The sequence below is a fragment of the Gambusia affinis genome, linkage group LG22 (genome assembly GCF_019740435.1).
Source record: "Gambusia affinis linkage group LG22, SWU_Gaff_1.0, whole genome shotgun sequence".
Lineage (NCBI taxonomy): Eukaryota > Metazoa > Chordata > Actinopteri > Cyprinodontiformes > Poeciliidae > Gambusia > Gambusia affinis.
The window spans coordinates 17,365,700-17,392,466 of NC_057889.1; the positions used below are offsets into that span (position 1 = coordinate 17,365,700).

A 26,767-nucleotide genomic window follows, 5' to 3' on the forward strand; every position below is an offset into this window, starting at 1 on the left:
TACACTTGTAGAGCTCCCCAAGACGCTCAGAATTTACAATTATTGTCATAGTCCAAGTATCACAGGAAGTCGGCCATTTTGGATCGAAGGTCACATTTTGACCCGATTTTTGCCGTTTACACCCTTCGTATTTGATCGAACTCCTCCTAGGGATTTCGATTGATCGGCTTCAAACTCGGTCAGTCTGATCATAAGGCATGGCCGATTAAAAGTTATCAAAACGGTGACTTTTTGAGTATGCTGAAGGGGGGCTAGCAGGGGTCAAAGTTCACCAACTCGCCACGAAACTCTAAACAGTTATAACTCCTACACTAAAACTCTCAGAGGAACCAAACTTTCAGTGATTGAGCATCATGGGTTGACCTAAAATACCCTGGGGTCAAATGATGACATCACTAAGGCCACGCCCCCTGAGAACAGGAAGTGTCATATTTTACTGGGAACGGTCCCTATATTACACCTTTGACCTAATCAACATGAAACTGTGTTAATAGACAGGAAACATGTTGCTGTATTGAAGATTCCAGCCCCGACCGGCTTTGATGGAGCAGGTGGGCGTGGCGGCGTGGCGAAGTGACCTCTAACGCCGCTGTCATACGTTTGGCTCTGAATTCCACAGTTTTGGGCCAAACTTCTCCAAACTCACTAGGATGGATCTTTATCCACCCCAAGACAGGAATCCATAATAAAATTTGGTGGGCGTGGCCTAATTTCTCTATAGCGCCCCCTAGAAAATTTAAAATGATCAGCCCCAAGCCATACTCTAACATAGAATTATGAAACTTGTTACACATCTGTATATTGTCCTGATGTACAAAAAAGTCTCTTGGAGCCATGGTCTCAACCCAACAGGAAGTCGGCCATTTTGGAATAAAGTTCCAAAATTGACCCCATTTTTGATGTTTACAGCCTTCGTATTTGATCGAACTCCTCCTACAGTTTTTCAGATACAGACTTCAAAATCGCTCAGCACACACTTGAGGCATCAAAGGTGAAAAGTTATCAAAGGCATTTTCGTACTTCAAAGTATGTGGGCGTGGCTATGTGTCAAACTTTGACTATTCGCCATGAAACATAAAACTCTTATAACTCCTACACTAAAACTCTCAGAGGAACCAAACTTTCAGTGATTGATCATCATAGTTTGACATAAAAGACCCTGTGGTCAAATGATGACATCACTCAGGCCACGCCCCCTGAGAACAGGAAGTGTCATGTTTTACTGGGAACGGTCGCTATCTTACACCTTTGACCTAATCAACTTGAAAGTTTTTCCAGAAACAGAAGACATGCTGGTGTATTTTGGATTCCAGCCCCGACCGGCTTTGATGGAGCAGGTGGGCGTGGCGGCGTGCCGAAGTGACCTCTAACGCCGCTGTCATTCGTTTGGCTCTGAATTCCACAGTTTTGGGCAAAGCTGTTCCAAACTCACTAGGATGGATCCTTATCCACTCCCCGAAAGAAATCCATAATAAAATTTGGTGGGCGTGGCCTAATGTATTTATGGCGCCGGCTAGAAAATTTTAAATGATCAGCCCCAAGACATGCTTTAACCTAGAATTACCAAACTTGGTACATATGTGTATCTTTTCAGGACGAACAAAAAAGTCTCTTGGAGCCATATTCTAAATTCAACGGATTTTCTGTAATTTTAGATTTTTTAGAAAAAAAAATATGTTATTCCCATTAAGTCCTCTTGGTGTCACTGTTACTCCACACATGAATAAGGCGAGAATTACACAGTATGAGAGAGGTGCTGTAATGGCGATATTAACCACTTGGTGTCACTATCACGCCATACATGACTATGTGTACATTTTTACCACTGCAATTCCCAAAGATGCATCTGTGTATTTTGTAGTTCCACAGTTACGTTGTTTTCGATACTTCTGCTGGCTCGTTGGGATAAAAATAGCCTCCACGGATAACATTAACGATCAAGCCTTCCTTAATCCCGTCTGCATGTGCGTTTTTATTATGTAAGTATACATTTCCATCTCCTATATTTGCGTTTATATCACTTATTAGCACTAGAGAACTGAATATGACGGTTGACAGTCAAGCTAACGCAGCTAAGCTATCGATGTGCACCGAAGCATGCATGATTTAACGGAGAGAGCAGCGCCTGCAGCTGTACGGCTGCTTATTAATTTTCCCTGAAGTAAAAAAAGAAAAGAAGAATTTCTGATATTTTTATTTTTGAATCATCTTTATAATTAAGAAAATTGTGGAAACATTGTTTCAAAACATCTTGTACGTAGCGCATGCCAAAGCTTAAATCTTATTTCTCAGTTCGGTTTTCGCACGCCCCCACCCCTCCGCCGCCCACATATACGTAGCAATGGCTGGCTCGTTGGGATAAAAATAGCCTCCACGGATAACATTCACGATCAATCAAGCCGTCATGATATGTGTGCAGTTCGATCTTTATAACGCACGCACGCAATCCCCCCCCCCCCCGAAGGGGTGAATATGACGGTTGACAGTCAAGCTAACGTAGCTAAGCTGTCGGACCTAACGAATAGGAGACAGATGTCATGGGTATTAGCGGTGAGATGTCCTGTTGTTGCATTCCAACTTATCAACGTGTTTGCTGCAGAGATGTGGATTCTGGTGAGTCTGATATGCTAAACAATTTCTTGCTCATTTAATGGAAGCCACATTATTTTGTTTGAACCGTACATGGGCTGCACACTCAAAGCTGTGGAGTTTAGTACTTTCAAAATATCCTTACAGTTAAAAGTTTGCCTGGCAAACCTATTAAACGATATTACCTCAAAGGTGTTGACAGGAAGTGAATTTTATTTATTAGACAATAAAATAAACTGGTCCAAAAAAGGTGAAAACAGCCACGAATGAACGTGTCCGTAGTTGCTAAGAATTATAATGGAAACTTAACGGCACTATAATTATTAATATTGAGATAAGTGTCACAAATATGAGCAGGAGGAGCGCTGAGCTATGATATTAAACGCAGGGCCGTAACGCAGAACCTGGAGGCGGGGGGTGGGGTGTGGGGCTTTAAAGTAATTCTTAGAGTTTTCCACACAGCAGTGGACCACATAAATTACTCACGTTTTTATTTTTTGGACAATCTCCTCTTCAGTTCAACCTTATCAGTGGATACACATTGTTGATGTTACCATTATAAAATAGCTTACAATTAAGAATTGGCAAAGCTCAATGTGATTTTCACAGTAGACGGAGCTCAGAGGAACCAAACTTTCAGTGATTAATCGTCATGTGGTCAAATGATGACATCACTAAGGTTAAACTGTCACACTTAAAGTAAATATTTGTTGTATTTAACATTTCAGGTAAGAAGTGAACATGTAATGAAATTGATCCTGTCCTCCAATTTTATGTAATTGAACATTACAGCTAACAAATGTGATGATAATGTGAGGTAATACATTTTATGAATTTTTTTTTATATAGAGTATATTTTTTAAATACAAAATTAGTTAAATAAAAAAGGGGTCAAATGTAATAAAGATGAATGTGCTTCATCTATACTCTCTAGTAGAACAATTTCACCTTGATTTTGAGTTAATGGGCCACACGATTTGGAAGCTATTGTAGAAATCATATTATTTAATATTAAAATTATTTATCCAACCATCTTCTTACAGCAGGGGTGTCAAACTCCAGTCCTCAAGGGCCGCTGTCCTGCAACTTTTAGATGACATCTGTCAATGCTGGCTGAACAGTGTGGGCGTGGCCAAATTGCAAATGTCAGACCCTCGCCATATTCATACGATTGTCTTTAAATCACACATGGATGATCCGATTGGCACCAAACTTGAAATGTAAGACCTGTGGTAACCTTTAAAGAGCTCAAATGTTTTGAAATGTAATTTGACTCCACTAGGTTAATCCATCAGCTATATCTCCGCCAGAAATGGACCGATCTGGCGCCAGATTTTTTGTGAGTCGTCGGGAGCGCTGCGAACGCATTCACGTGTGTCGCCTGGCGGCGATTAGGGAAGGTTCGCGACGGCTCCGGCTGCGGCGAGCGGGCGCCGGCTCTGGAAACGGCGCGAGAGCTTCCGCGGCGGCTGGAACTCCGCGGTGGCCGGTGAGCCGGAGCAGCGCTTGCTGCGAGGGCCGCACGAGGCTGCTTGCAGCTTTAATTTTTTTTATTTTTCTGCCCCCCCAAAGAGGGGCCTTTTTGGAGGCTTTATCATATTCAAAAACTCACCAAACTTGGCGGACACATAGAGACTGTTTAAAATTTACGTATTTTAAGGTCGTCGCAAAAATCGCCAAAAAAACCGCTCAACGGCGCCACCTAGAAATTTTCAAAAGACCCAAACCAATCACTTTACTTTATCGTAGAGACTTGAAATTTGGTACAGTTGTAGAGCTCCCCAAGACGCTCAGAATTTACAATTATAGTCATAGTGCAAGTATCACAGGAAGTCGGCCATTTTGGATCGAAGGTCACATTTTGACCCGATTTTTGCCGTTTACAGCCTTCGTATTTGATCGAACTCCTCCTAGGGATTTCGAGTGATCGGCTTCAAACTCGGTCAGTCTGATCATAAGGCATGGCCGATTAAAAGTTATCAAAACGGTGACTTTTTGAGTATGCTGAAGGGGGGTTAGGAGGGGTCAAAGTTCACCTACTCGCCACCAAATTCAAAACAGTTATAACTCCTACACTAAAACTCTCAGAGGAACCAAACTTTCAGTGATTGAGCATCATGGGTTGACCTAAAATACCCTGGGGTCAAATGATGACATCACTAAGGCCACGCCCCCTGAGAACAGGAAGTGTCATATTTTACTGGGAACGGTCCCTATATTACACCTTTGACCTAATCAACATGAAACTGTGTTAACAGACAGGAAACATGTTGCTGTATTGAAGATTCCAGCCCCGACCGGCTTTGATGGAGCAGGTGGGCGTGGCGGCGTGGCGAAGTGACCTCTAACGCCGCTGTCATACGTTTGGCTCTGAATTCCACAGTTTTGGGCCAAACTTCTCCAAACTCACTAGGATGGATCTTTATCCACCCCAAGACAGGAATCCATAATTAAATTTGGTGGGCGTGGCCTAATTTCTCTATAGCGCCCCCTAGAAAATTTTAAATAATCAGCCCCAAGCTATGGTTTAACCTAGAATTATGAAACTTGGCACACATTTGTATCTTGTCAGGACGTACAAAAAAGTCTCTTGGAGCCATGGTCTCAACCCAACAGGAAGTCGGCCATTTTGGAATATAGTTCCAAAATTGACCTCATTTTTGATGTTTACAGCCTTCGTATTTCATCGAACTCCTCCTACAGTTTTTCAGATACAGACTTCAAAATCGCTCAGCACACACTTGAGGCGTCAAAGGTGAAAAGTTATCAAAGGAATTCTCGTACTTCAAAGTATGTGGGCGTGGCTATGTGTCAAACTTTGACTATTCGCCATGAAACATAAAACTCTTATAACTCCTACAGTAAAACTCTCAGAGGAACCAAACTTTCAGTGATTGATCATCATGGGTTGACCTAAAAGACCCTGTGGTCAAATGATGACATCACTCAGGCCACGCCCCCTGAGAACAGGAAGTGTCATGTTTTACTGGGAACGGTCGCTATCTTACACCTTTGACCTAATCAACTTGAAAGTTTTTCCAGAAACAGAAGACATGCTGGTGTATTTTGGATTCCAGCCCCGACCGGCTTTGATGGAGCAGGTGGGCGTGGCGGCGTGCCGAAGTGACCTCTAACGCCGCTGTCATTCGTTTGGCTCTGAATTCCACAGTTTTGGGCAAAGCTGTTCCAAACTCACTAGGATGGATCCTTATCCACTCCCCGAAAGAAATCCATAATAAAATTTGGTGGGCGTGGCCTAATGTATTTATGGCGCCGGCTAGAAAATTTTAAATGATCAGCCCCAAGTCATGCTTTAACCTAGAATTACCAAACTTGGTACATATGTGTATCTTTTCAGGACGAACAAAAATGTCTCTTGGAGCCATATTCTAAATTCAACGGATTTTCTGTAATTTTAGATTTTTTAGAAAAAAAAAATGTTATTCCCATTAAGTCCTCTTGGTGTCACTGTTACTCCACACATGAATAAGGCGAGAATTACACAGTATGAGAGAGGTGCTGTAATGGCGATATTAACCACTTGGTGTCACTATCACGCCATACATGACTATGTGTACATTTTTACCACTGCAATTCCCAAAGATGCATCTGTGTATTTTGTAGTTCCACAGTTACGTTGTTTTCGATACTTCTGCTGGCTCGTTGGGATAAAAATAGCCTCCACGGATAACATTAACGATCAAGCCTTCCTTAATCCCGTCTGCATGTGCGTTTTTATTATGTAAGTATACATTTCCATCTCCTATATTTGCGTTTATATCACTTATTAGCACTAGAGAACAGAATATGAATATGACGGTTCACAGTCAAGCTAACGCAGCTAAGCTATCTACGTGCACAGAAGCATGCAGAATTTTATCGGAGAGAGCAGCGCCTGCAGCTGCACTCTGCTTATTAATTTTCCCTGAAGTAAGAAAAGAAGAATTTCTGATATTTTTATTATTGAATCATCTTTATAATTAACAAAATTGTGGAGAAAAAAAAAAAGATTCTCTGTCAAAACATCTTGTACGTAGCGCACGCCAAAGCTTAAATCTTATTTCTCAGTTCGCTTTTTTTATTTGAACCTCCGGTACTTCTAAGAGCGGTTTGCATCCCAGCGAAAACATCTTGTACGTAGCGCACGCCAAAGCTTAAATCTTATTTCTCAGTTCGGTTTTGTTTTATTTGGTGCTTTTTCTGTAAGCTAAAAATGAATAAGCAGAATTTGAACCTCCGGTAGTTCTAAGAGCGGTTTGGATCCCAGCAGAGATTTTTACTGTGTGCGGTTCTGGCTCGATCTTTAGCACACACGCACGCACGCACGCACGCACGCCTCCATGCGTGCGTGCGCATGGAGGCGCACGCACGTCATATTCAACCCTCGAAGGGTTGAATATGACGGTTGACAGTCAAGCTAACGCAGCTCCCTTGTTTTGACTTATGATGTTTTTTTCAAAAATTGCATAGAAACGAATGAAGAATTGCCTTAATTTTCATGCTAATAATGTTGTAAAACTGTTGTTTGCAATATTTTTACATCAGTTTAAGAAATTTACAGTATATATTGTAATTCTAAATTATAAAAAATATTTTTGTAAATATTTGACATTTTCACAGTGAATTTTTTATTTATTTTTTCAAATCGGATTTTGTTTGAAATCAAAACAAAATTTGTTTTGATTTTGATCAAATCAAATAAAAATCAATGATTTGAATGAACTTTAAACTCATTCTTAGAGTTTAAATTAGAGTTTAAATTAATTTTAATTTTAATGCCATGGCTCTTCAGCATTTATGTGAGCTTTAAGGGATTAATTTTTGCTTTGAGATCTGTTTACTTTCTTCCTAGTTAAAGAAAGCACATTTCAGCAGCAAGGCATTTAAAAGTGCTTTACACCAAATCAAAGACAAAAACACAATGCAACATAGAATCAACAATCAAAACAAAACATCAAGTCAGGTTTTGTCAATACATTTGCAATTTATTACATTTCAAATACAACTCTAAACAAGTGGGTTTTAATTTAGATTTAAAGGAAGTCAGTGTTTCAGCTCTTTTACAATTTTCTTGAAGTTTGTTCCAGATTTGTGGTGCATAGATGCTAAATGCTGCTTCTCCTCATTTGGTTCTGGGGATGCAGAGCAGACCAGAACCAGAAGACCTGAGAGGTCTGGAAGGTTGATACAACAGCAGCAAATCTTTAATGTATTGTGGTGCTAAACCATTCAGTGATTTATAAACTAACAACAGTATTTTAAAGTCTATTGTTTGAGCTACAGGAGCCAGTGGAGGGACTTTAAAACTGGTGTTATGTGCTCTATCTTCCTGGTTTTAGTGAGAACACGAGCAGCAGCATTATGGATCAGCTGCAGCTGTTTGATTGGTTGGACAGACCTGTGAAGACGCAGTTGTAATAATCAATGTGGCTGAAGATAAACGCATGGATGAGTTTCTCTAGATCTGGCTGAGACATTAGTCCTTTAATCCTGGAAATGTTCTTCAGGTTATAGTAGGCCATCTTTGTGACTGTCTTTATGTGGCTATGAAGGTTCAGGTCAGTGTCCATCACTACTCCCAGGATTCGGGCCTGATTGCTGATTTTTAGTTGTAATAACTGAAGCTTTGCACTGACTCTAGATTGTTCCTCTTTAGGTCCAAAGATAATAACTTCAGTTTTGTTTCTGTTCAGCTGGAGAAAGTTTGGCACATTATCTGTTCTAAGCATCTGTTCTGTGTTTGGATGGGTTCTGAGTAACCTGGTGACTTTAGATGTGCCGCTGCTGCACCACCTGGATAGAATGATTAGTTCATTAGCCCCACCCACTACCCACAGAAAGTCACCATTTTTTCCTGCAGTATGTCTAACTTTTCTCTGTTTTTTATATGGATTTAATCCAGTGCAAACCCACTTAAAATGATAAGGTGATGACATCTGTCAATGCTGGCTGAACAGTGTGGGCGTGGCCAGATGGCGAATGTCAGACCCTCGCCATATTCATACGATTGTCTTTAAATCACACATGGATGATCCGATTGGAACCAAACTTGAAATGTAAGACCTGTGGTAACCTTTAAAGAGCTCAAATGTTTTGAAATGTAATTTGACTCCACTGCGCCCCCTAGGTCAATCCATCCGCTATATCTCCGCCGTAAATGGACCGATCTGCGCCAGATTTTTTGTGAGTCGTCGGGAAGCGCTGCCGAACGCATTCGCGTGTGTCGTGTGGCGGGCGATCGGGCGGGAAAGGTTCGCGACGGCTCCCGCTGCGGCGGCGCCCGGCTCTGGAAACGGTGCGAGAGCTTCCGCGGCTGCTGTAACTCCGCGGTGGCCGGCGAGCCGGAGCAGCGCTTGCTGCGAGGGCCGCACGAGGCTGCTTGCAGCTTTAATTTTTCTTTTCTTTTTTAAAAAAAACCCCAAACATTTTACTCACTGTTCAAACAAAACACTCAAGCACTCACTTAAGGTTTCCGTGCGTAAACCCGTAATCGGGATTCCATACCTCTTCTCTGCTCCGTGGCATTTCTCTAACCTTTCCTTATCTTTCCCTTGGCACTGCTTGATCTACCCTTTTTGTATTCAAGCCCACAATGTTTTACTCTGGGCTCCGTCAAGAGCCTCAAAATGTCAGATGAAGAAAAGACACGTGTTACATAACATCAAACACTTCATTTAAATCTAATTGCGGTGTTCCACGGGAATCTTTTAAACCGTCCCAGCAGGTAGATCTGGCTTTACTTCCAAGCACGCTCTGACCTTGCATATTTAGGTCAATAAAGATATTCGACAGCGGAGGATAAATAAAACTCAGGGTCTTTCTTCACTCCATCCATCCATCCATCACCGTGCTCCTGGAGGTGACAGGTTGAAGCGGAGAAATGTCAGCAATCGATTCCCCCTTTGAGTTACGAAGGGCAGGAGTGACACGGAAAGGACAGCGATGGGAAAGGTTAGATTTTTTTTCAGTCGTTTGTAACTGATGAGAAGCTCGACTCAAATGAAGCAGGTGCTAAGTGTGGCGAAACCAAAAAGCACGGGGATGCGCTACTTATGGGAACAAACGTGCTTGTATCTGTAAGAAAATCAGTAATCAGCTGAGGTGAGTTTTGCAGATATGGGAACTAACCCTAAAATTTCAAAAAGTGGTGCTATTTCATCTAAACAGAATAACAGTCAAAGAAAACCACTAAATAGGTGCTGTCCGAGTCTTTTTTGAAATCTTAGACGTGTTTTCTTTTAGCTTTATATCTTAGTTAACACATCAATCCTGACAAAGAAAGGTTCCACATATCACAAGTGTTTTAAAGACCCTCGCAGACGTTAGAAGAGCTACCACCTTTTTTCCACCAATCATAAACAGTGAGGATGAAGAGAGAGACTGAGTGTCCTGCGCTCCAGTTCTCTGTGAGAAAAGCCAAAAAGCAATTTTTTCTACGTTTTCCATTTTCCTACACCTGCTCTGTTTTGGTTCCTTCCTCAACAATCCCTGTGACATCTCTCTGTAACTCCTGTCTGGATGGTCAACATTCTTGAAATAAGAGGCTATTGTTTTCCGTTTTAGCTGCACTCAAGTTTTAATGGGCCCGTTCCATTGTTCAGTATGTCAACACATCCAACCCAGCATTTCCAGCTGCTCATCAAGATGACAAAAGATCCAGATAGTCACTCCTCTTTTCAAAGAAGTCTCCCTCTTTTTAATCGCACGAGTCTCTTATCTTCGAACTGACATTTTTCTGTTATTCAGTTACACTCGCACTCCCACCAGTTGTCAACCATGCATAATGCATACACAGATCCACCTGCGTTGCCCCCGGTACGCTCAATAATTCAGCCCACCAGACGTCTCGACGAGCAAGAACAAGCCAGTGTGGTTTACGCACCAAAGCACGATGTAGCGTTCGTTCGCCTGGGGTCCGCAGTACCGAGCAGAGCAGATCCAGAGACAGACGAAGGTTTTTCTAGCCGTGAAAAGCCACATATGTTCAGCAGGGCCACCGATATGAGTCAAAAGTGCAACATGCAAGAGGCACATAGAGAGGACTGGACACAGAAGCAACACTTCTGTTTGTTAGAAAACAACAATCTCAGGTTGGTATGTTTGACAAGGGAAGTCGATGTTCGCAACCTAGAATATACCAGCTAGTTTACTCAATATAAAAAACATGCTGCATTTATACAGGAAGTGGTTTATTCAAGGTTTAGAAAGGATCTGCCACTGATTTCCATGTCATATTTTTAAATGCGTCTCTACTCATAATGCCATAAAACTCTACTTTTACCGTGGACCAAATGCATAAAAGGAGAATATCCTTAAAAACAAGAAGATGTGCAAAAATTACGAATCACAAGTGGACTAAGACCACGCAGTGATGTTGAAAAGTCTCTGTAGGCTGTAGAAAAGAAGTCTTTTGGAGTGAATCAGAAACAGTGAAGGGATTCAAGTGGCTTTATTTGTTGGCACCACGGCTTCAATGCAAATGGACTCCCAGCTGTGGAATTAGCGCACACACCTCCAAATTGTACATACTGTTCCTGGGCGACAGAGATTGATGTTGATTTATTTTTTTCTTCTGCTACACTGCAAAAACAACTAAATCTTATTAAGTAATCTCGGTTCAGTTTCTTGTGCAAATATTTGCACGAGAAATATTTCTCTTTTCATAAGAGAAAACTAACCTATAAGTAACTTTCAAGAAAGATATATGAGCTTGTTTCCTTAATAATGATGGAAAAAGTTAATTTCACTAACTTTAAATGTCTGCCAGTGAAATTCACACTTTTTCCATCAATATTAAGGAATTATTGACTTTACAAAAATTGTATATATCTTTCTGAAAAGTTATTTGTAAGTTAGTTTTGTCTTATTTTTGAACCCTCATTCTTGCATCCGTGCCCTCCGTGTGCTGTGCCCTTTTTGGACGCGACACGGTTCTCCAGCAGACAGAGGTCTACATTTCCACTGCAGAGGAACAATTTTGGACGGCTAAGGGGAGTCAGAGAATGACGGTGCCAAGACAGAGATCCAGTGGCAACCACACGCAAAAAGAAGAACGCTAAAATCACGGGCAGCGCCGCAGAAGAACTACATGCGACGCCAACTCCTTACAGTAATCTGCTAAGGTGTGGTTGCTTTTCTTTATTCCAAGAAATGTAAGCACCGAGACACACAGAACAGGAAAATAACATTTTCTTTGGCCAACGTCCTGCTTTGTTTGCAGATTTCAGGGAGGCTCTTCGACGGGGTCTGCTCCACTCTACGTCCCTCCATTCCAGCCCAGAAAAAACAGTAGGAACATTGCAATTTACAAAATGAGTCAAATGGATTTTCTACACCACATTATTACATGAAACCGGTTTTACCCGCTGTTGCACAGGTCGACTGTGCGATGACAGACGAAGTGCTGTGAGTAATTGATGAATCACACAAACACTGTATCTTTGTCAAGGATGGGGTTTTGTTGTTCTGTTGAGTGAATCATTAGGTGTCGGCTATAATGATAAGATCAGGCATAGATGACCTCTGCAAACCTTATCTAGCGGATGGAAGAGATTTTATAGACGTTTCTTTATCAATAAGAAGCCAAAAAAGCCCAAAAAACCCTAAAAGACAATTTGTGAGGCTGTGGCTGACTCGGGGAAGAATGAATAAAGTACTGACATCTGTTGCTTTGTGTCCATCCGTTAGAAAGTAGAAAGTTTCAGGCTAAAAGCTACGAAAAGTCCCATCACCAAAACATTTGCAGGAGTTAAAGGAGAGAAGCCCCAAGAGTTGGTGGGTGGCAGAGCCAACATTCAGGAAGATTTCAGAAGGTTACCTTTTTCATCTGTATCTGTGATAAGCTATAGCGGTTATGGGCCTAGAGAGAGAGAAAACACAACGTGAAAAGATTTATTGCGTCATTAGTTTCTGGTTGTGTAATGCAAACACCTTGTACCTTTCCACATTTTGTCATGCTCCAACTACAGACTTTACTGTATTCCATGAGGGTTTCACGTGATAAACCAACAGCAGAGGGCAATTGTGAAAAATGATTTGGAAGTTTTTTTTCTCACCAAGGACAAAGGACATTATTCAATAACCAGGGCTCCATGGCATTAGGCAAACAAAAAACTGCCATATAATTGTTGGAAATTGTGATGGAGTTACTGATTATGGCTGCTATGCTTCATTTATAATATCCCAACAACGTTCTGTGAGTTTTTGCATTTTTCATCTGAAATCAGTGATCCTCCAAGGTCATATAGCAATTTCAATTTCATATATCATGCATGGCGGGGACAGCATCATGCTGTGGGGCCATTTTTTTTCTTCCAACTAAGACTGGAATTATCTATTGGAAGCTAGAAAGGCACTAGAGATTGGACTGGAGGTTCACCCTTCAGCAGACAATAGTACTAAGAATATAGCCAAACAGTTTTAGCGCAAAACATACCTGTGTTAAAAAGTGGCCTTTGGACGGCTAAGGGGAGTCAGAGAATGACTCCCCTTAGCCGTCCCTCCCCTTGGGTTTTGACTCCCCTCAAAGTCAAAACCCAAAGGTAATTGAAAATCAGTTGTAAGGCTTCAAAATTGCTGTTCACAGACACTCTCCCTCCATGCTCATTGATTTTGAGATGTTTTGCGAGGAAGAAAAGACAGAAATGTCACTTTGTAGCTCCGCAAAGCTGGTCGAGTCATGCTAGCATGTGGCTATAACTGCAGGAAATGTCTTTCTCTTTTTAAAGCTTCCAATTGTGTCTCACTTGGCAACTATTTACCCTTCTGTGTTGGCTAATCTCCTGAAATCTCGCTAAGACGCTTTTGGGTTTTGCGTGGAAAAGTTCCACAGCTCTGAGTGAGTTACTCGCCGAATGTCAGCTAAAAAAGAGGAGCCTCCCATTATTCCTTCTTCCTGAACACCTAATTGTAACATTTAGGAACTAATGACGGGGCTCATTTGGCAACGGTGACTCCAGCCTACACAGGAATCTGCTGGGTCGTCACTACTGAAAGAAGGGTTGGTGTAAAAAAAAAAAAATCAAAAAGATAAAAAAAAAAGGAGTGAAAGGGTTTTCAGGATGGAAAATTCAACCTCAGCCTGACTGTCTGCAGTCTGGCTGGCATTCAAACGAGCTGCTGCACATCATAAAACCTTATGATGAAATGATAATGCTCGTCTCTCTCTTTTAATGACATCTATCCCAATTATTAATGATTGTCCTTTGAATGTTGCAAACTTTCATCCCCCGTCCTATAGGGCTAATTAGTGCCTGGGTTTTTAGTGCAGTGTGGATAAACACACTCCTCTGGAGACTGACATGTGACCTCCTGGTGAACCACACTGCTCTACCCCCCCCAACCCCGTCCACCTCCACACTCTTTCATGCTCCACACATTTAATCCTCTGAATTTTTTTTTTTTGGGGGGGGGAGGGAAAGTCCCTGCGAGGTCAACTTTGGGGGAAAAAGATGGGACAGATAGTTTTACTCAGTCACTGTCACTTAAAGCTTTCCCCTCTTCTTCTTCTTTTTTTTCACTTTTTCCTCTCATTTTTCTTCCGCTTCTATAACAACTGGGGCTAAGATCACTACTCGCAACTGCAGATTACAGGCTCTCTATGAATTAAACATGGGGACACATATTCTGTAGCTAACAAGCCTTGGCCTGTTGTGAGGGAACGTATTTGCAGAGGCATCAGGCGAGCGCGTTATGTCACCGCAGCTGCAGCCGATGGCACGTTTTCGGCTGAGATTTGGTGAAGTCCTGACGGGGTTCGTAGGGGAGACGTTGCGTGTCGGCGTCTCACCTGAGAGAGGAGCTTATTGTTGTCGTCCTCCAGTATCCGGACTTTCGTCTCCAGCTGCCTGATGTAGTTGGAGGAGGAATCTGAAAACGAGACGGAGGAGAAAGCAATTAGCATTTCAAAGACCTGGAGTGGAAAATAAGAAAAAAGTAAATAAATTTTTTTTGCCCCTTTTTGCTGCCAGTGGGGCAGAAAAAGTTTGTTGCGCAAATAAGACTTTTTTAAAAAAAAGAAGAAAACAACACAAAAAGTCTTTCTGCAAAAGTGCTCTCCAAAAACAAACAAAAAAAAAACCAGAGAGCTGACCTTTTAGTTTCAAAATAGCTCAACTTGAATTCAACAGACTTTGACTTTTCCCCCAGTCCACCCGTTACTATATACCTCCATTCAGCCGGCTTAAAAAGAGGCAACTTAACTTTTTCTGTTTTTGAAATATTATATACAGTATCAACACTGACTCAAAACTAAGGTGACTGGATCCTATGAACCATTTGTTCCAGCTCTTATATTTATTTAGTGATTAAATTATGTTCTATGGTGCAGAAACAATAAATGATCATTTGCTGCATCTTTAATTTGGATTTAAAATACATAAGAATCTAGAGAAACACCTAATGCCATACTAATTCTACATAAAGAGCTTTCATGAGGAGTCAATTATAATGTGTTATTGCTAGTGGCGGGACTTGACTACACATTTTAAATCGAGTTAATTGCACGGTCTGCAATGAGTCACAATTAATCATGCAATGACAAAATAAGCATTGTTGAATAAATAGACAAATGAGCTCAACAACAAAGATATTTATTGTGTTAAATCTGTTGTTTAGGTTATTGAACCATTAGATTGGTGTAAAGTGCTATTCAGTTCAAAAACAGTTCAATAAACACAAAGGAAAGTAAAATTTTCACGGCACCGATCTCCTCTCCATATGGCTGGCAAAGAGCAATCCAATCGGTACCCTCAAAACAGCCTTTTCCGCTTCCTGCGACCACTTCCTTACAGTCCTAGTGTTATACCCACGCAACTTTCAAAAGTTTCAGGAACCCCTGATCAGTCAATATTTGTAACCCATGATTATTTCTATCTGGTTGCCATTAGTTACGCGTTTTCGGGGGAGAGAGGGAGGGAAGTGGACTGGCCTGTGGCATTTGATTGGTGACAGGATAATGACGCTGCACACGGTGTTTAACTGAAGCAGAGAAGCATAATCGGTGGGGCAGTTATGGTTTCATGGTGTCGAAAGGGTGGGGAATTAATATTTGTGAACATTGCTTATTGGTGATAATAGCAATACTACTGGATTTTCATATTGGTGCAGCCCTACTTCTTACTCATTGCTCTGCTATTTGATCAGCTGTTGAGTCTTGAGCAAAAACGAACAAGAATGAAAAAGAAAGGTCAAGTTTTCTCAAACAAAACTGCATAAAACTGCATGAAACATTTTTTTCTGTTTTCGATCTCATTCTGTCTTTCAACTCTTAAAAAAAAACAAAGACTATTCAAGCTGAAAAAGCTTTAATGTCTTTTTGCAGCTGTTAGCCATTTGTTGCACAGTCTATGAGCCAAATAAACTTAACGCAGGCCGACATGAACAAACATTTACTCTTTTTTTTTTCTTTTTCTGCTAAACCAGAGCCTTTGAGTGGCTCACATGTCTTTTGTACTGCTTGTTAAGTATAAAAAAAGACAGAATTATCGCACAACCGGGGTCCTCCTTACGCAGCAGCACTGTGTGCTAACCTGGATCAGGTTTACTGAGTTCAAGCTGAAGGATACGAGCCGTGTGAGGGAGAGGTGGTCTGACTCGGCAGGTGGCTCAGAGCCCGCCGTCTGAAAGGCTTGTTTAATTTATTGAGATAAAAGCTGAGTTACGAAGAGGGGCACACTTTGGAAACGCGTACACACCCCTATACACACAAGCCCACACAAAGCTTGATTTTACACTGTTTATGAAGCGGGCCTGTAGTGGCACAGAGAGGGCACACTGATGCAACAAAGCTGGGGTGAAAGGTCACTGATGACAAATGTTATCCATCATTGAGGTGAGATAGACATTATATACCAAGCATGAGTCAGAACTTTATTTTCCTCTTGGGAGTAGACGTGCACCGATTTATCGGCCAGCCGACTTAATGTCACCGATTTCCTTAATTTTGAGAGATGGGTGATCGGATACTTACATGTGAAGCCGATCTTATCGACCTTGGCAAAGGTCTAAAAAGCAATCGCTACTGGATCGGCCAAAATCGTTCAGCAGGTGAGGGTTTCCGAAGATCAGTAAGCAACAATCGGCCAGAAAACTGCAATCGATGCAACCCGAATGTGAAAGACATACAATATGGTTGTCTCAAAATCTTACAACAAAATGAACTAGGCATGAAGAAAAATAGTCTTGTCTCCTGCATCTTGCGAAAGTACTCACACCCCAGAACTTTTCCACATTTTGTCTCGTTACATCCTGAAACCTTCATGGATTTTTGCTGGGATTTTATCTCATCGGCTATCAAGTGAAAGGAAAATGAAACGTTGTTTTACCAAACTGTTTTACCAGTAAAAAAGTGAAACGTGTGCCTTTTAAGTTTTAATTTGTTGGGTAAAGACTTAAGTACAGAAACCTTTTGCTGTGGTTAAAAGTCTTTTGAGGTTTATTTTATAGTGATTGAAATTCTTGATAATTCTACACGTCTACTACCAATAGGTAAATAAAACCGTTGACAATTCTCAATTCAGTCAGACTGGATTGAGAACGTCCATCTTCAAAGCCTCTGGTTCTCAAAGCCTCTGGTTCTCAAACACATTTGGTCCACACTTTGACTAGGCCATTTTAACCCATAGCATTTTAGTCCTGAAGTTGTTGCATCTCCAAAGCCTCTAACGTGGGTTTCTTTCAGTACGTAGCCCTATCCATCTTCCTCGTCCATTTTCAAGAAAAGCATTATACTGCCACCACCGTGTATGAGGCAGATTTTTGGAGTCCCTGTTTAATAGTTATCCAGGGGGTTGAATAAAAATGAAAGCCACCAGTTTCAGTGGGTAATTAAAATTTTTTTAATGAATGTGTCATGTGTTACTATCCACTATTCTTTGTTTGATACATCACCTAAAACCCACCCAAAAAACACATAAAACTCTGTGGCTGCGATGTGACAAATACATGAACAAAAGTTCAAGGGTAGTGAATCCTTGTGCGAGTCAAAGCAGAAAACCTTTGGCTTTTCACAGAGAGTCTGTGCAACTTGGCAACCAACAACTTGGATACCTACAGCAGGAGGTTAGACTGCCCAGAGCTGGTAATCCTCTCTAACTGCCTTGTGACCCTCTAATCTGCAGTCATCTACTGGCCTGACCTGCAGCCAGATCTCAAGCCGATTAGGACGGAGGCTCCTCGGTCTTCAGTCATCACCAGCATGCTCACACAACAACAGGGGAGGACTCCGAAAGACGGAGGGGGTAGGGGGGATAAACACACTACATAGAGTGGTTAAATACCACTTATTCTTTAAATTATGGAATCAATCAAAAGAAGGTGAATGTACTCTTGATTCATAGGAACAACTAGTGGTGAAATGTGAGAAAGTGCCTTTTGAAAATTAGCGGCATCAGCCGTGCTTCTCTACCCCGTAGGCTTAAGCTAGGCTTGGGAATGTCACGGTATGATAACACTGAGTAAAAATACATTATTTTTATTATCATATGGTATTCACAGAAAATATTCAATAACCACAATACATAAACTAATATAAAATACAGACCTTTGCAGTTATAATAATGTTAGCAATTGAATTTCTTTCATGACTATTTTGACATGAAAGACGAGTAAATAGTTATAAAAAAAATTAATTTAACAGTTTTAATTAACAGTATGTCTTGTAGAATATTCCAAATATGTTTTTTTTTATAGAGAAACCCATGTACATCAGGCCTCTATCAACTGGTTAAGTAACATACAGCAAGCTACGAGTGACATTAGATCTGTCTGTCACACGTAGCTTGCTAGCTAGCGCCGCTAGCTAGTTAGCTAAATGAAGCTAACTAGTGCACTGCTAGCTAGCTACAGTAACAGTAGGGGGGAGAACCAGGGCTGAATTCTTTATGTTGAAAGTAAGTGGGGGAAAAAAAACTCCTGTTTCTCCAGCACTTTTGCTAGCATCTCATTTGAAGCTACATTTTAAAAATATTTAGGCTAGCTTGATACCATTAATTGGTCCATGACTAAGCTCTGCACCTGAAAAACTCCCCTCAGCATCAGTATATGAAGTCCAGAGGAAAACACTCCATCTTTATAGTTGGAGTGATAGTTGTGCCATTTAAATATGAGCGTGCAGGAGAGTCCAACTCTTCTGAAAACACACACGCAGCTGCAGGGGGAATGCAACATTTTGCCAGTCTTTAACACCAGGGCTCCAGAGTCATCCTGAAGGAAGAAGGGAGAGGGAGGAAATTAAACTGTTCCCTCTAGCCCCATCGTCACTCCTTGCTCCCTCAAGCATCGCACCTTTTCCCTCTCAACAACTCCACAGGAACGGCTTCTGATCATACCACAGCTGCACTGTTGAGATAAAATGTGTATCTTATCCTACTTGCGCTGGTTTGTGCAACCCAACACTGAGGGTGATGTTACTTCTAGTCTGGTTTAAGCTCAACATAGTATTACCGTATGTGCTGCCTAAAGGATTAGAAAAAGATGCAGAATATGCTCAGATTAGTAGTCAACAGTCTGCAGACTTTGAGACGTGTGTGTGTGCGTGTGTGAGTACTGGACAAGGTGAGGCACAGAGTGGCGCAAGTACACGCACCTTTCAGCATGTCACTCTGGATCGCGTCACTGCCACTGTGACCCACTTCCACTGGCCACTCCCTCCTTGACTCTGCCCCACTCCTCATTTCCCCTTGATATATTTCCATTTTTACTACATCCTTGTATTATTCCGGCTCCAACCATCGCAACAGTTTTGTTTGATTATTTCCAGACAGTCATTTCGGCGAGTAAAACCAAACAACAAGGACAGTTCAGCCGAAAGAAATCCGAGCCCCGTTCCTTTATAAAGGCCCTGACCTCTGCTGACCCTGCTTTGTTTTGCTCATAGGCTTCAGAATCCCCCATCCCCATCTGTCTATAACAGCTAATCAGCTAATCTTGTTTCTTCTGCGATGCATCCCACTTACTCTTGGCCATTTTTCAAGTCAGATAACTGCAGTTCCTCTTAACATTGGGGCCAACTCCACACCCAGAATATGAATAATAGTGTCTATTCAAATCAAACAGCGTGGGAGTGTTAAAGTTTTGCAGCGTAAACTTAACTTGAACTCGGCTTAGCCGCAAGACAAAAACGTTTTAAAAAACTATTTCTTCCTTTGTTGAAACAACATGATTAGACTGTTAGGGGTGACCCAATAAAGCTTTATTTTACGATACCTCCCTGTAACGATACCAGAATTACTGTCTCATCATAATCTCCTTATATTACCTTATACATTTGAAACCAGATATTTACATACAGTGTGTAGAAAAATAGCCTTTTTATGCTTACTGTCTGACGTTAAGTTCAGCTTTTCCTCTTTTAGGTCAGCCAAGATGACCAAAACTATTGTTTGTCAGAGGTGCTTGGTGCAAAATATGCAAATCAACCAAAGAACAAACCAGCCATTATAAAACCATAAAAGGTGAACGGTATACTGCCTCAGTAACACCAGTTCTTTTAGGAAGAATGGGCCAAAACTCCAGCAAATTATTGTGAGAAACTTGCTACCCAAAATCTTTGATCCAAATCACCTGTAAAATAGTACACCGACAATTCATACCTCACTTTTCTAGCCATATTGACCACCGGAGCCGCATTCACCCACTGCAGTCACAAACAGGCACACATTCATACATGGATATGCAAATCTGTCGGCAGCTTCAGAGCATCGACGTATTACAGGAGGAAAGTGAGGACGAAGCCACAACAATTTGCTTGACGAACTCATCTAAAATGAACTGGCTAAAACACTCTCTCAGCTTTTCACCTTGTCTAACTTGCTGTAAGGGTTAGCTGTGCTGCAGCGTGGAGAATAGTATAGAATATGTAAAAGAAATACACGACGCTGATGCTTCATGGACTTAAGTTGTTATGTCCTTTCACTTCAAGTGTCTTCCCTCTTGCATCATGCGAAACCAACATGGGTAAAGGCCAACGGGCTTGTAATCTTTTACTTCCTGTTAAGTCAGGGTTAACACCCTTTCAGCAGGATTTTAGATGAAACCCAAAACTCTCCAGCTGTATGATCTCCAGTGACCTTTTCCCCGTCACCTTTTTCTTTGTTGGAGTAAATCTAAACGTTATTTATAGTGTTTAATTATGATTACAATAGAAACCGCTAGGATTGGTGAAACTCTCTTTAAATTGGCCGCATTCCCCTTCATCTGTTCACAACTTGCGCATCCCGCCTTTTGGGGTGCAAGCCACAAATCCCATTACGGGATATTGGGGCGGGAAAAAGTTCATTGTAGTTCGAAACACGCCTGCCTATTAAAAACAGACTGAGGAGCGCAGACGAAGACGCATCAGGTATGCTAGCAGGAGATGTCGCGGGAATTGGATATTGCTGCAAAGGTTCGGCATATGAGAATATTAAAATTAGGCGGTAATACGACGGCGAAGGGAACGACACAGTAACCGTCTCCCGCTGGTGTGGACTCCAAGGTCTTTGCAACATCAAAGTGGCTTGGGTAAAATACTCCGGTTGAAAAAAAAAAAGGACCATGCGTTGGAATCCCCTCATGTTTTCTAGCCAGATCCCAGAGCAGTTTAGGAGCCCACAGCATGCTGAAATCAGCCTGCCTTTATTATTCCTGGCTCAGCTCTGGCTTTCATCTCCTATTCACAGCTGTATTTCAGTGTTTTAGCACAGAGACATGGATATTCTCTAGGCAATGTGTGTAGGCGTGTGCGTTCGCTAAGAGTGAATGCCTATGTGCTGCGTTTGGAAGTCAGGGGAGTGTGTGGGTGTGTGTGCGTGTGTGTGTGTGTGTGCGTGGGTTTGAAAGGATGTCTAAGCTGACAGCGTGAGTTTGTGTGGGAGGGAGGGAAAATGTGCATGAGGGTTGTGGAAGAAAGGGGATTTTTAAACCCATCTGTGATTACACTGTGTGTGCGTGCGCGCGCAGGCGTGTGTGTTTAAGGCGGGACCAGGTTGGGTCAATTACCTCAAGATGTTGAAGAAAGAGTTGAAACAGTGCAAGCTCTCCCTTCTTCTTCTTCTCCTTCGGCAAGAACTTATTCCAACTGCAGCGGATTCCAGAAAAGGCCAACCTCAGAGCTTCCACTGCAACCAGTTAACGTACCAAAACGTCTCAGCTAACCAACAACTGAACAGAGCCACGTCAGTCTGCAACACATTGGATATCATGCTGGGAAGTAAGATATGAAAAGAAGTCCCTAAAGAAATAAATGAAAAGACGTCAGATGGGGAAAAATAAGCTAAAGAAATGAGGCACCACGGCTTCAGATCGGCTTATGGATGAAGGCAGCAATGATTGTAAGAAAGAGAACTGGGCAGATATAAGAATTTTATGTCTAAGCTTAAAGCGTAAATAACTTTCTAAATCCTGGATGTCAAAGGTACTAATAGCACCTTGAAATTCTGAGCCTGCTCTAAGTGACTAACAGATTTCTAATCCATGTCCAACTGCACTATTAATGAGTCTGCAGCATATGTTCCCTTTTATGGTCAATTGGTTCTTAAAAAGGGCATTATCATGCTTTTTCCAGGCCATTTTATAGTACTGTCAAGTAACTATGATACCTCCAATTATACAAATGCTACATATATCAAATATTACTATTTACTTCCGTGCCCAATTTCAATGCCTTGAAATTGGGCCTCTGTCTCTTTAAAAACTCCTGCTCTTTCTGAAACTCATCTTTCAGGAAGTCATCACAATATGGCTCCTCTGTAAACCCTTTAACAATGTTTCTACCAGCGTTTCACTGAGAAGCAGCTCCTATAATGACCTCAGCTGAAGCACAGTTCCACCAAGTGTTTGCTAATGGCTGCTAGCTAGTCTGAAGGAGCTGAGGGAGGCGGAGGGTCGTGAGGTTGGAAACTGAAACTTGAACGTGTCTGGAAGGCGATGCTAGGTCAAACCAGGCGCTTTGCACAGATGAATTGTTGCCACGGGTGATTAAGGGATTTCTTAATCTCCCATGGGCGCACAGCGCATGTTCTAGATGAGGGAATAACATTATAACATGATGAAAAGCTCAGAAGAGTCAATTTTACATAATACTGCAGCTTTTAATTTATTTGTTGAACCAAAAGTATAAATATTTATGAATAAATATGTCATACTGCTTGGAGAGACAACACATTTCATCAGCTTAAAGCACAAACAGAAAAACATCAGGCAGTATGCAGCCTCTGATGTCTTTTGAATAGTGAGTGTGTACTGGGATGAAGGGTGTAAAATGTACAGTGTTCTACTGTGTCAGGAGTGGGTATGTTTTCCTGCTTTGTCGTCGTGTCTTAATTTATTTAAATCCGGTATTTAGGCGTTAGCAGAGAATGTGGAGATGTAAGTTCTGTCATGGATCTATGGGGTTTTTTCTACAGTCTGAGAACTAAGAAGGTCGTCGCATAAGAATAAGACGAAGAAATATGGTGGAAATATATAGTTGTAGAAATAATGACATCATATATTGCTAATTCTACTTAGCATGGACGCTACAGCTGCTGATACTTATTTTAAAACAAGGCAGTCATGTTAATGGGAGGTAAAAATACACGCTGCGCCATAAGGTGCACCTAACGTGGTTTTGAAGTTATGCTTTATTAAAAGACTCATATTAAAAGTGTCTCTTATGTGCATTTGAGGGTAGCAAGAGCAGAAGATCGATGGACAACTGCACCCAATGTTTCTGCCCCAATAACTTTAGTCTTTTTTTACAATGCAAATCAATACAAAAAACAACAACCCTGACCTAATATTTGCTACTGTGTCAGTATATAAGTGCATGTATGCGTGAGTCCTCTCAGAGTTAACACGTGCTTCTTCTGCTCGGCTGTGCAGCGACGGGTCAAGGCCGGGGCAAGCCAGCCAGATCAACAGAGAGGAGCACGTTAAGTGGGTACCCATGCTGCATTAATGAGGGGAACGGCAGAACCTGGCAACCCGAGCACGTAACCCACAAGCCCCTGGAAGGGCTTCAAAGGCTCGACTGGCTCATCAGCTGGCAGGGAGCTAACCCCATCTGACAAGACATGGCACCCACTCAGGGAGGAGAAAGAGAGAGAGAGAGCACCTAACCTCACCATGCACAGTGTTTTTGGTGTAGGAGAAAAAAAAAGCAAAAAAAAAAAAGCACATTTGTTGTGTAGATAAGGATGTGTGTCTTGGCATGTCAAGACAGCTGAGAATGACTTCATGCTCAGAGAGGTGCAGCGCATGCGGAGGGACTCGTGTCAAAGTCAAAGTGTCGGTTGGATTACGCAACCGAAGGACATCTTCTCTGAGCAACCGTTAAACACGGACTGGGTGGAATCGACTTTGTACTCATTTGTTTTATTGGTGGGTTTTTAACAACCTTCCTTGAAGCGTTCATGCTTCTTTCTTTCTTTCTTTTTTTTTTTTTTTTTAAATAATCCCACTCCTCTGATTTACTGTAGGGTGAAGGTATGGAGAGAAGAAAGCTGATTAGTTGTGAGGACGCCGTGAACCGTGACCACAGAATCCAAGCTGTGTTCTCTACTGAAAGACGAGGATAAAAAATAAAATAAAAAATAATTTCTCTAAGCTCCTTTTGAATATCTGACTCATACTTTAATGTGCTTGACACAAAGTTCTTGTTAGCAACATTTAATTCTGCTTTAAGAGTTAAGAGCTGAAATGTCTTTCGAGTTTAAATCTGGAGCATTTTTAAAACGGAGATTTGACTTGTTTCGAAAATGAAGACCATCTGATTCTATGTTTTGAACATGATGTTATATTTCTTTATATAAAAAATGAGGGTGAACTACTTTTAAACACCCCATCAACTCACCTAATGTTATGCTGGGCCACAGCAAACCTGAATAACAGTAAATGTGGAGGTCTAGTTGGCAATTTGCCTAATTGTTTTCATACACTTCACCATTACACACTTTTTAGGGTTATATAAATATGACTGACATGGTGAAAGTGGAATTCTGAGGAATAAAAATGAAAACCATAAAATTAGGGGAAAAATAAGAGACTTTACAAAGGGTTAAAGGAATTTAGAAGGGCTTAAATTACTCCTATTAATGTAGAGCTGTTGACAAGGCAACATGTCTATTTAGCAGCTAACTGAAGATAGCACAACAAAGCTAAGCCATTAGCTTTTCCAACTAATATTAGCTGGAGTGAGCTAATATTCCAGCTAATATATCAGCTGGATATAATATATTAGCTATTCCAGCTATTTTTATTAGCTGGAAAAATATTAGATTTTCCAGCTAATATTTTAGCTGGAAAATCTAATATGGAAAAGCACTGCCTCCCTAAAGATAAAAGTTATAACATAAGTCATTAAAGCAAAGTCAAAATAAAAATTAAAGAAATAAATGTTATAGGTAACAATTTTAATGATGTTATGCTCAACATAGTATCGTGGCAGACGTAGGACAAATTGTTCCTTTTCTGCTTTAAGTAAAAGAATGACATCATATGAAGTTTTTTTTAAATGTAAATAGCTTGAAACCAATTCGGTATTGTCATATTATAATAATTTAAAACCACCCAATGTCTCTTACAGACTATTTGCTGGGTGTGCTGTTTTTATCCCGTCTAAAGTAAAAACCAAACAGCAGGCCGCGTCATTTCCCCGCCGCCCCTCATGTGACGCACAGCACAAATCAATCAGACCACTAAAGCTAAACAACAAGACAGGGAGTCATTACTGACCTAATCTAATTACCCGCAATAATCGAATCTCGTTATGCGTGTAATCATGATGTGCCAGCCACTCAGCGCCGCATGCGGGTCAGGTGGTGCCGTTTAATGAATCGGGACATGTGGAAACCGATGTCCGACCATCGATCGCTCAGTTAACGTCGTCCCTGTCGGAGGTGGGGAGAGACAGAAAGAGAGAGAGAGAGAGAGAGAGACATTCCCAGTTTGCTTGCTTGCCTTATTTATGGACACTGAAGCAGACGCACGCTCTGTCTGGGAAAGTGATGCATTTCTCTGCCATCTCCTCGGCTTGACATCACCACCTTCTGCAGGGTCAGCGGACGTCTCCTCGCGCCTCCGGGCCAGCGTGGCCGGGCTAAAAATAGGACTGTGGTTGTGACAAGTCCAGTGTGCGTCTGTGAACGAGCTACATACTAATTTGCGAACGCATTAATGTCCTTTAGAATAAGTTTACCTTTCACCGACGGCGGGTATTTGCAATGAGACATCAGCTAAAGCTGCCAGATCCCAATCTTTTGATTAGGCCAGAAGAAAGGCAGTCGGGGCAGACCCGTTTGGTTTTAATCCCAAGAAATCAAAGCTGCCGGCTAATATTTGGTTCAAGATCATAATTATAGTTCATGTGTGAGCAGAGTGGCCATTCATCGCAAGACAAAACCCCCCAAAGGGATTATGTGGCATTTGGAGATTAGCTATGGACTATTGTTCTCCTCTGGGGTGTTGTGCAACTTGTGAACTCGCCCATGTAGAAATTATATTCTTTGTTATTTAGCAGAATATTTTGTACCGTAACCTCTTGTCTTTTTCACCTTCAAGTGCCGTCCAGCATCCCCATCGGTTACATTAGGAACGCCCAACATCAGTCGTCCTGGGTAACAATACCCGTCTGATGTTAGATTGTGATGCAACAGTTTGCTAAATCAGTCAAGTCATTTTCTGCTTTCATACCACGGAGAGTGCGGATAGCCATATGGCTGCGAAATCCTCTCATACGTCCCGCTGTCCTGAAGCTGGATTGATGAAATTGTCTGTTTAGGGGGTTTGTGACTCATTTGCTTGCAGGATTGAGCTACAGTTTCCTGCAAGAGTATTCATGCAGGGCGCTACGTAAAGTACTTCTCGATTTTACGGTGGGATGGAAACTGATAGCTAAAAGTGTTTCTCAGAAATATACAATACGTAAGTTGTGGCATTCATATATATTGTGGTGAAGTTATAAGTACTTAAAATGTACGCAACAAATATGCCCTGTTATAAAAGCTGGACAACAAATCAATAATCAATAGCAATATGTATCGCAATAGACACTTGATCAATATCAAAAATGGATAGAATACCAATTCTATCAAGTTTACTATTCCATATGTAGAATATGTACTAAACTCTGATCCAGAATGGCAAAGCATTCTGGGAGATGTTGGCCTCTAACCTAAGGTAGGTTGGTGGTGTCAACTTAGTAATTCTTTGGTTACCTGGC

The 26,767-nt window shown here is 41.5% G+C and overlaps 1 protein-coding gene across 5 annotated transcripts in view; it reads right to left on the reverse strand.

Annotated features, from left to right (window-relative positions):
• Nucleotides 1-26,767, reverse strand: part of ccdc85cb (coiled-coil domain containing 85C, b) — a 63,365-nt gene that overhangs the window by 14,105 nt on the left and 22,493 nt on the right. For 3 of the 5 annotated variants that reach the window (XM_044107229.1, XM_044107230.1, XM_044107228.1), the window contains 2 exons: nucleotides 14,378-14,457; nucleotides 12,407-12,448 (listed from right to left, as the gene is read on the reverse strand). In XM_044107229.1, the coding sequence (XP_043963164.1) occupies nucleotides 12,407-12,448; nucleotides 14,378-14,457 (122 nt within the window). The remainder of the gene's footprint in view (nucleotides 1-12,406; nucleotides 12,449-14,377; nucleotides 14,458-26,767) is intronic. The other 2 variants (XM_044107232.1, XM_044107231.1) reach the window with 1 other exon arrangement.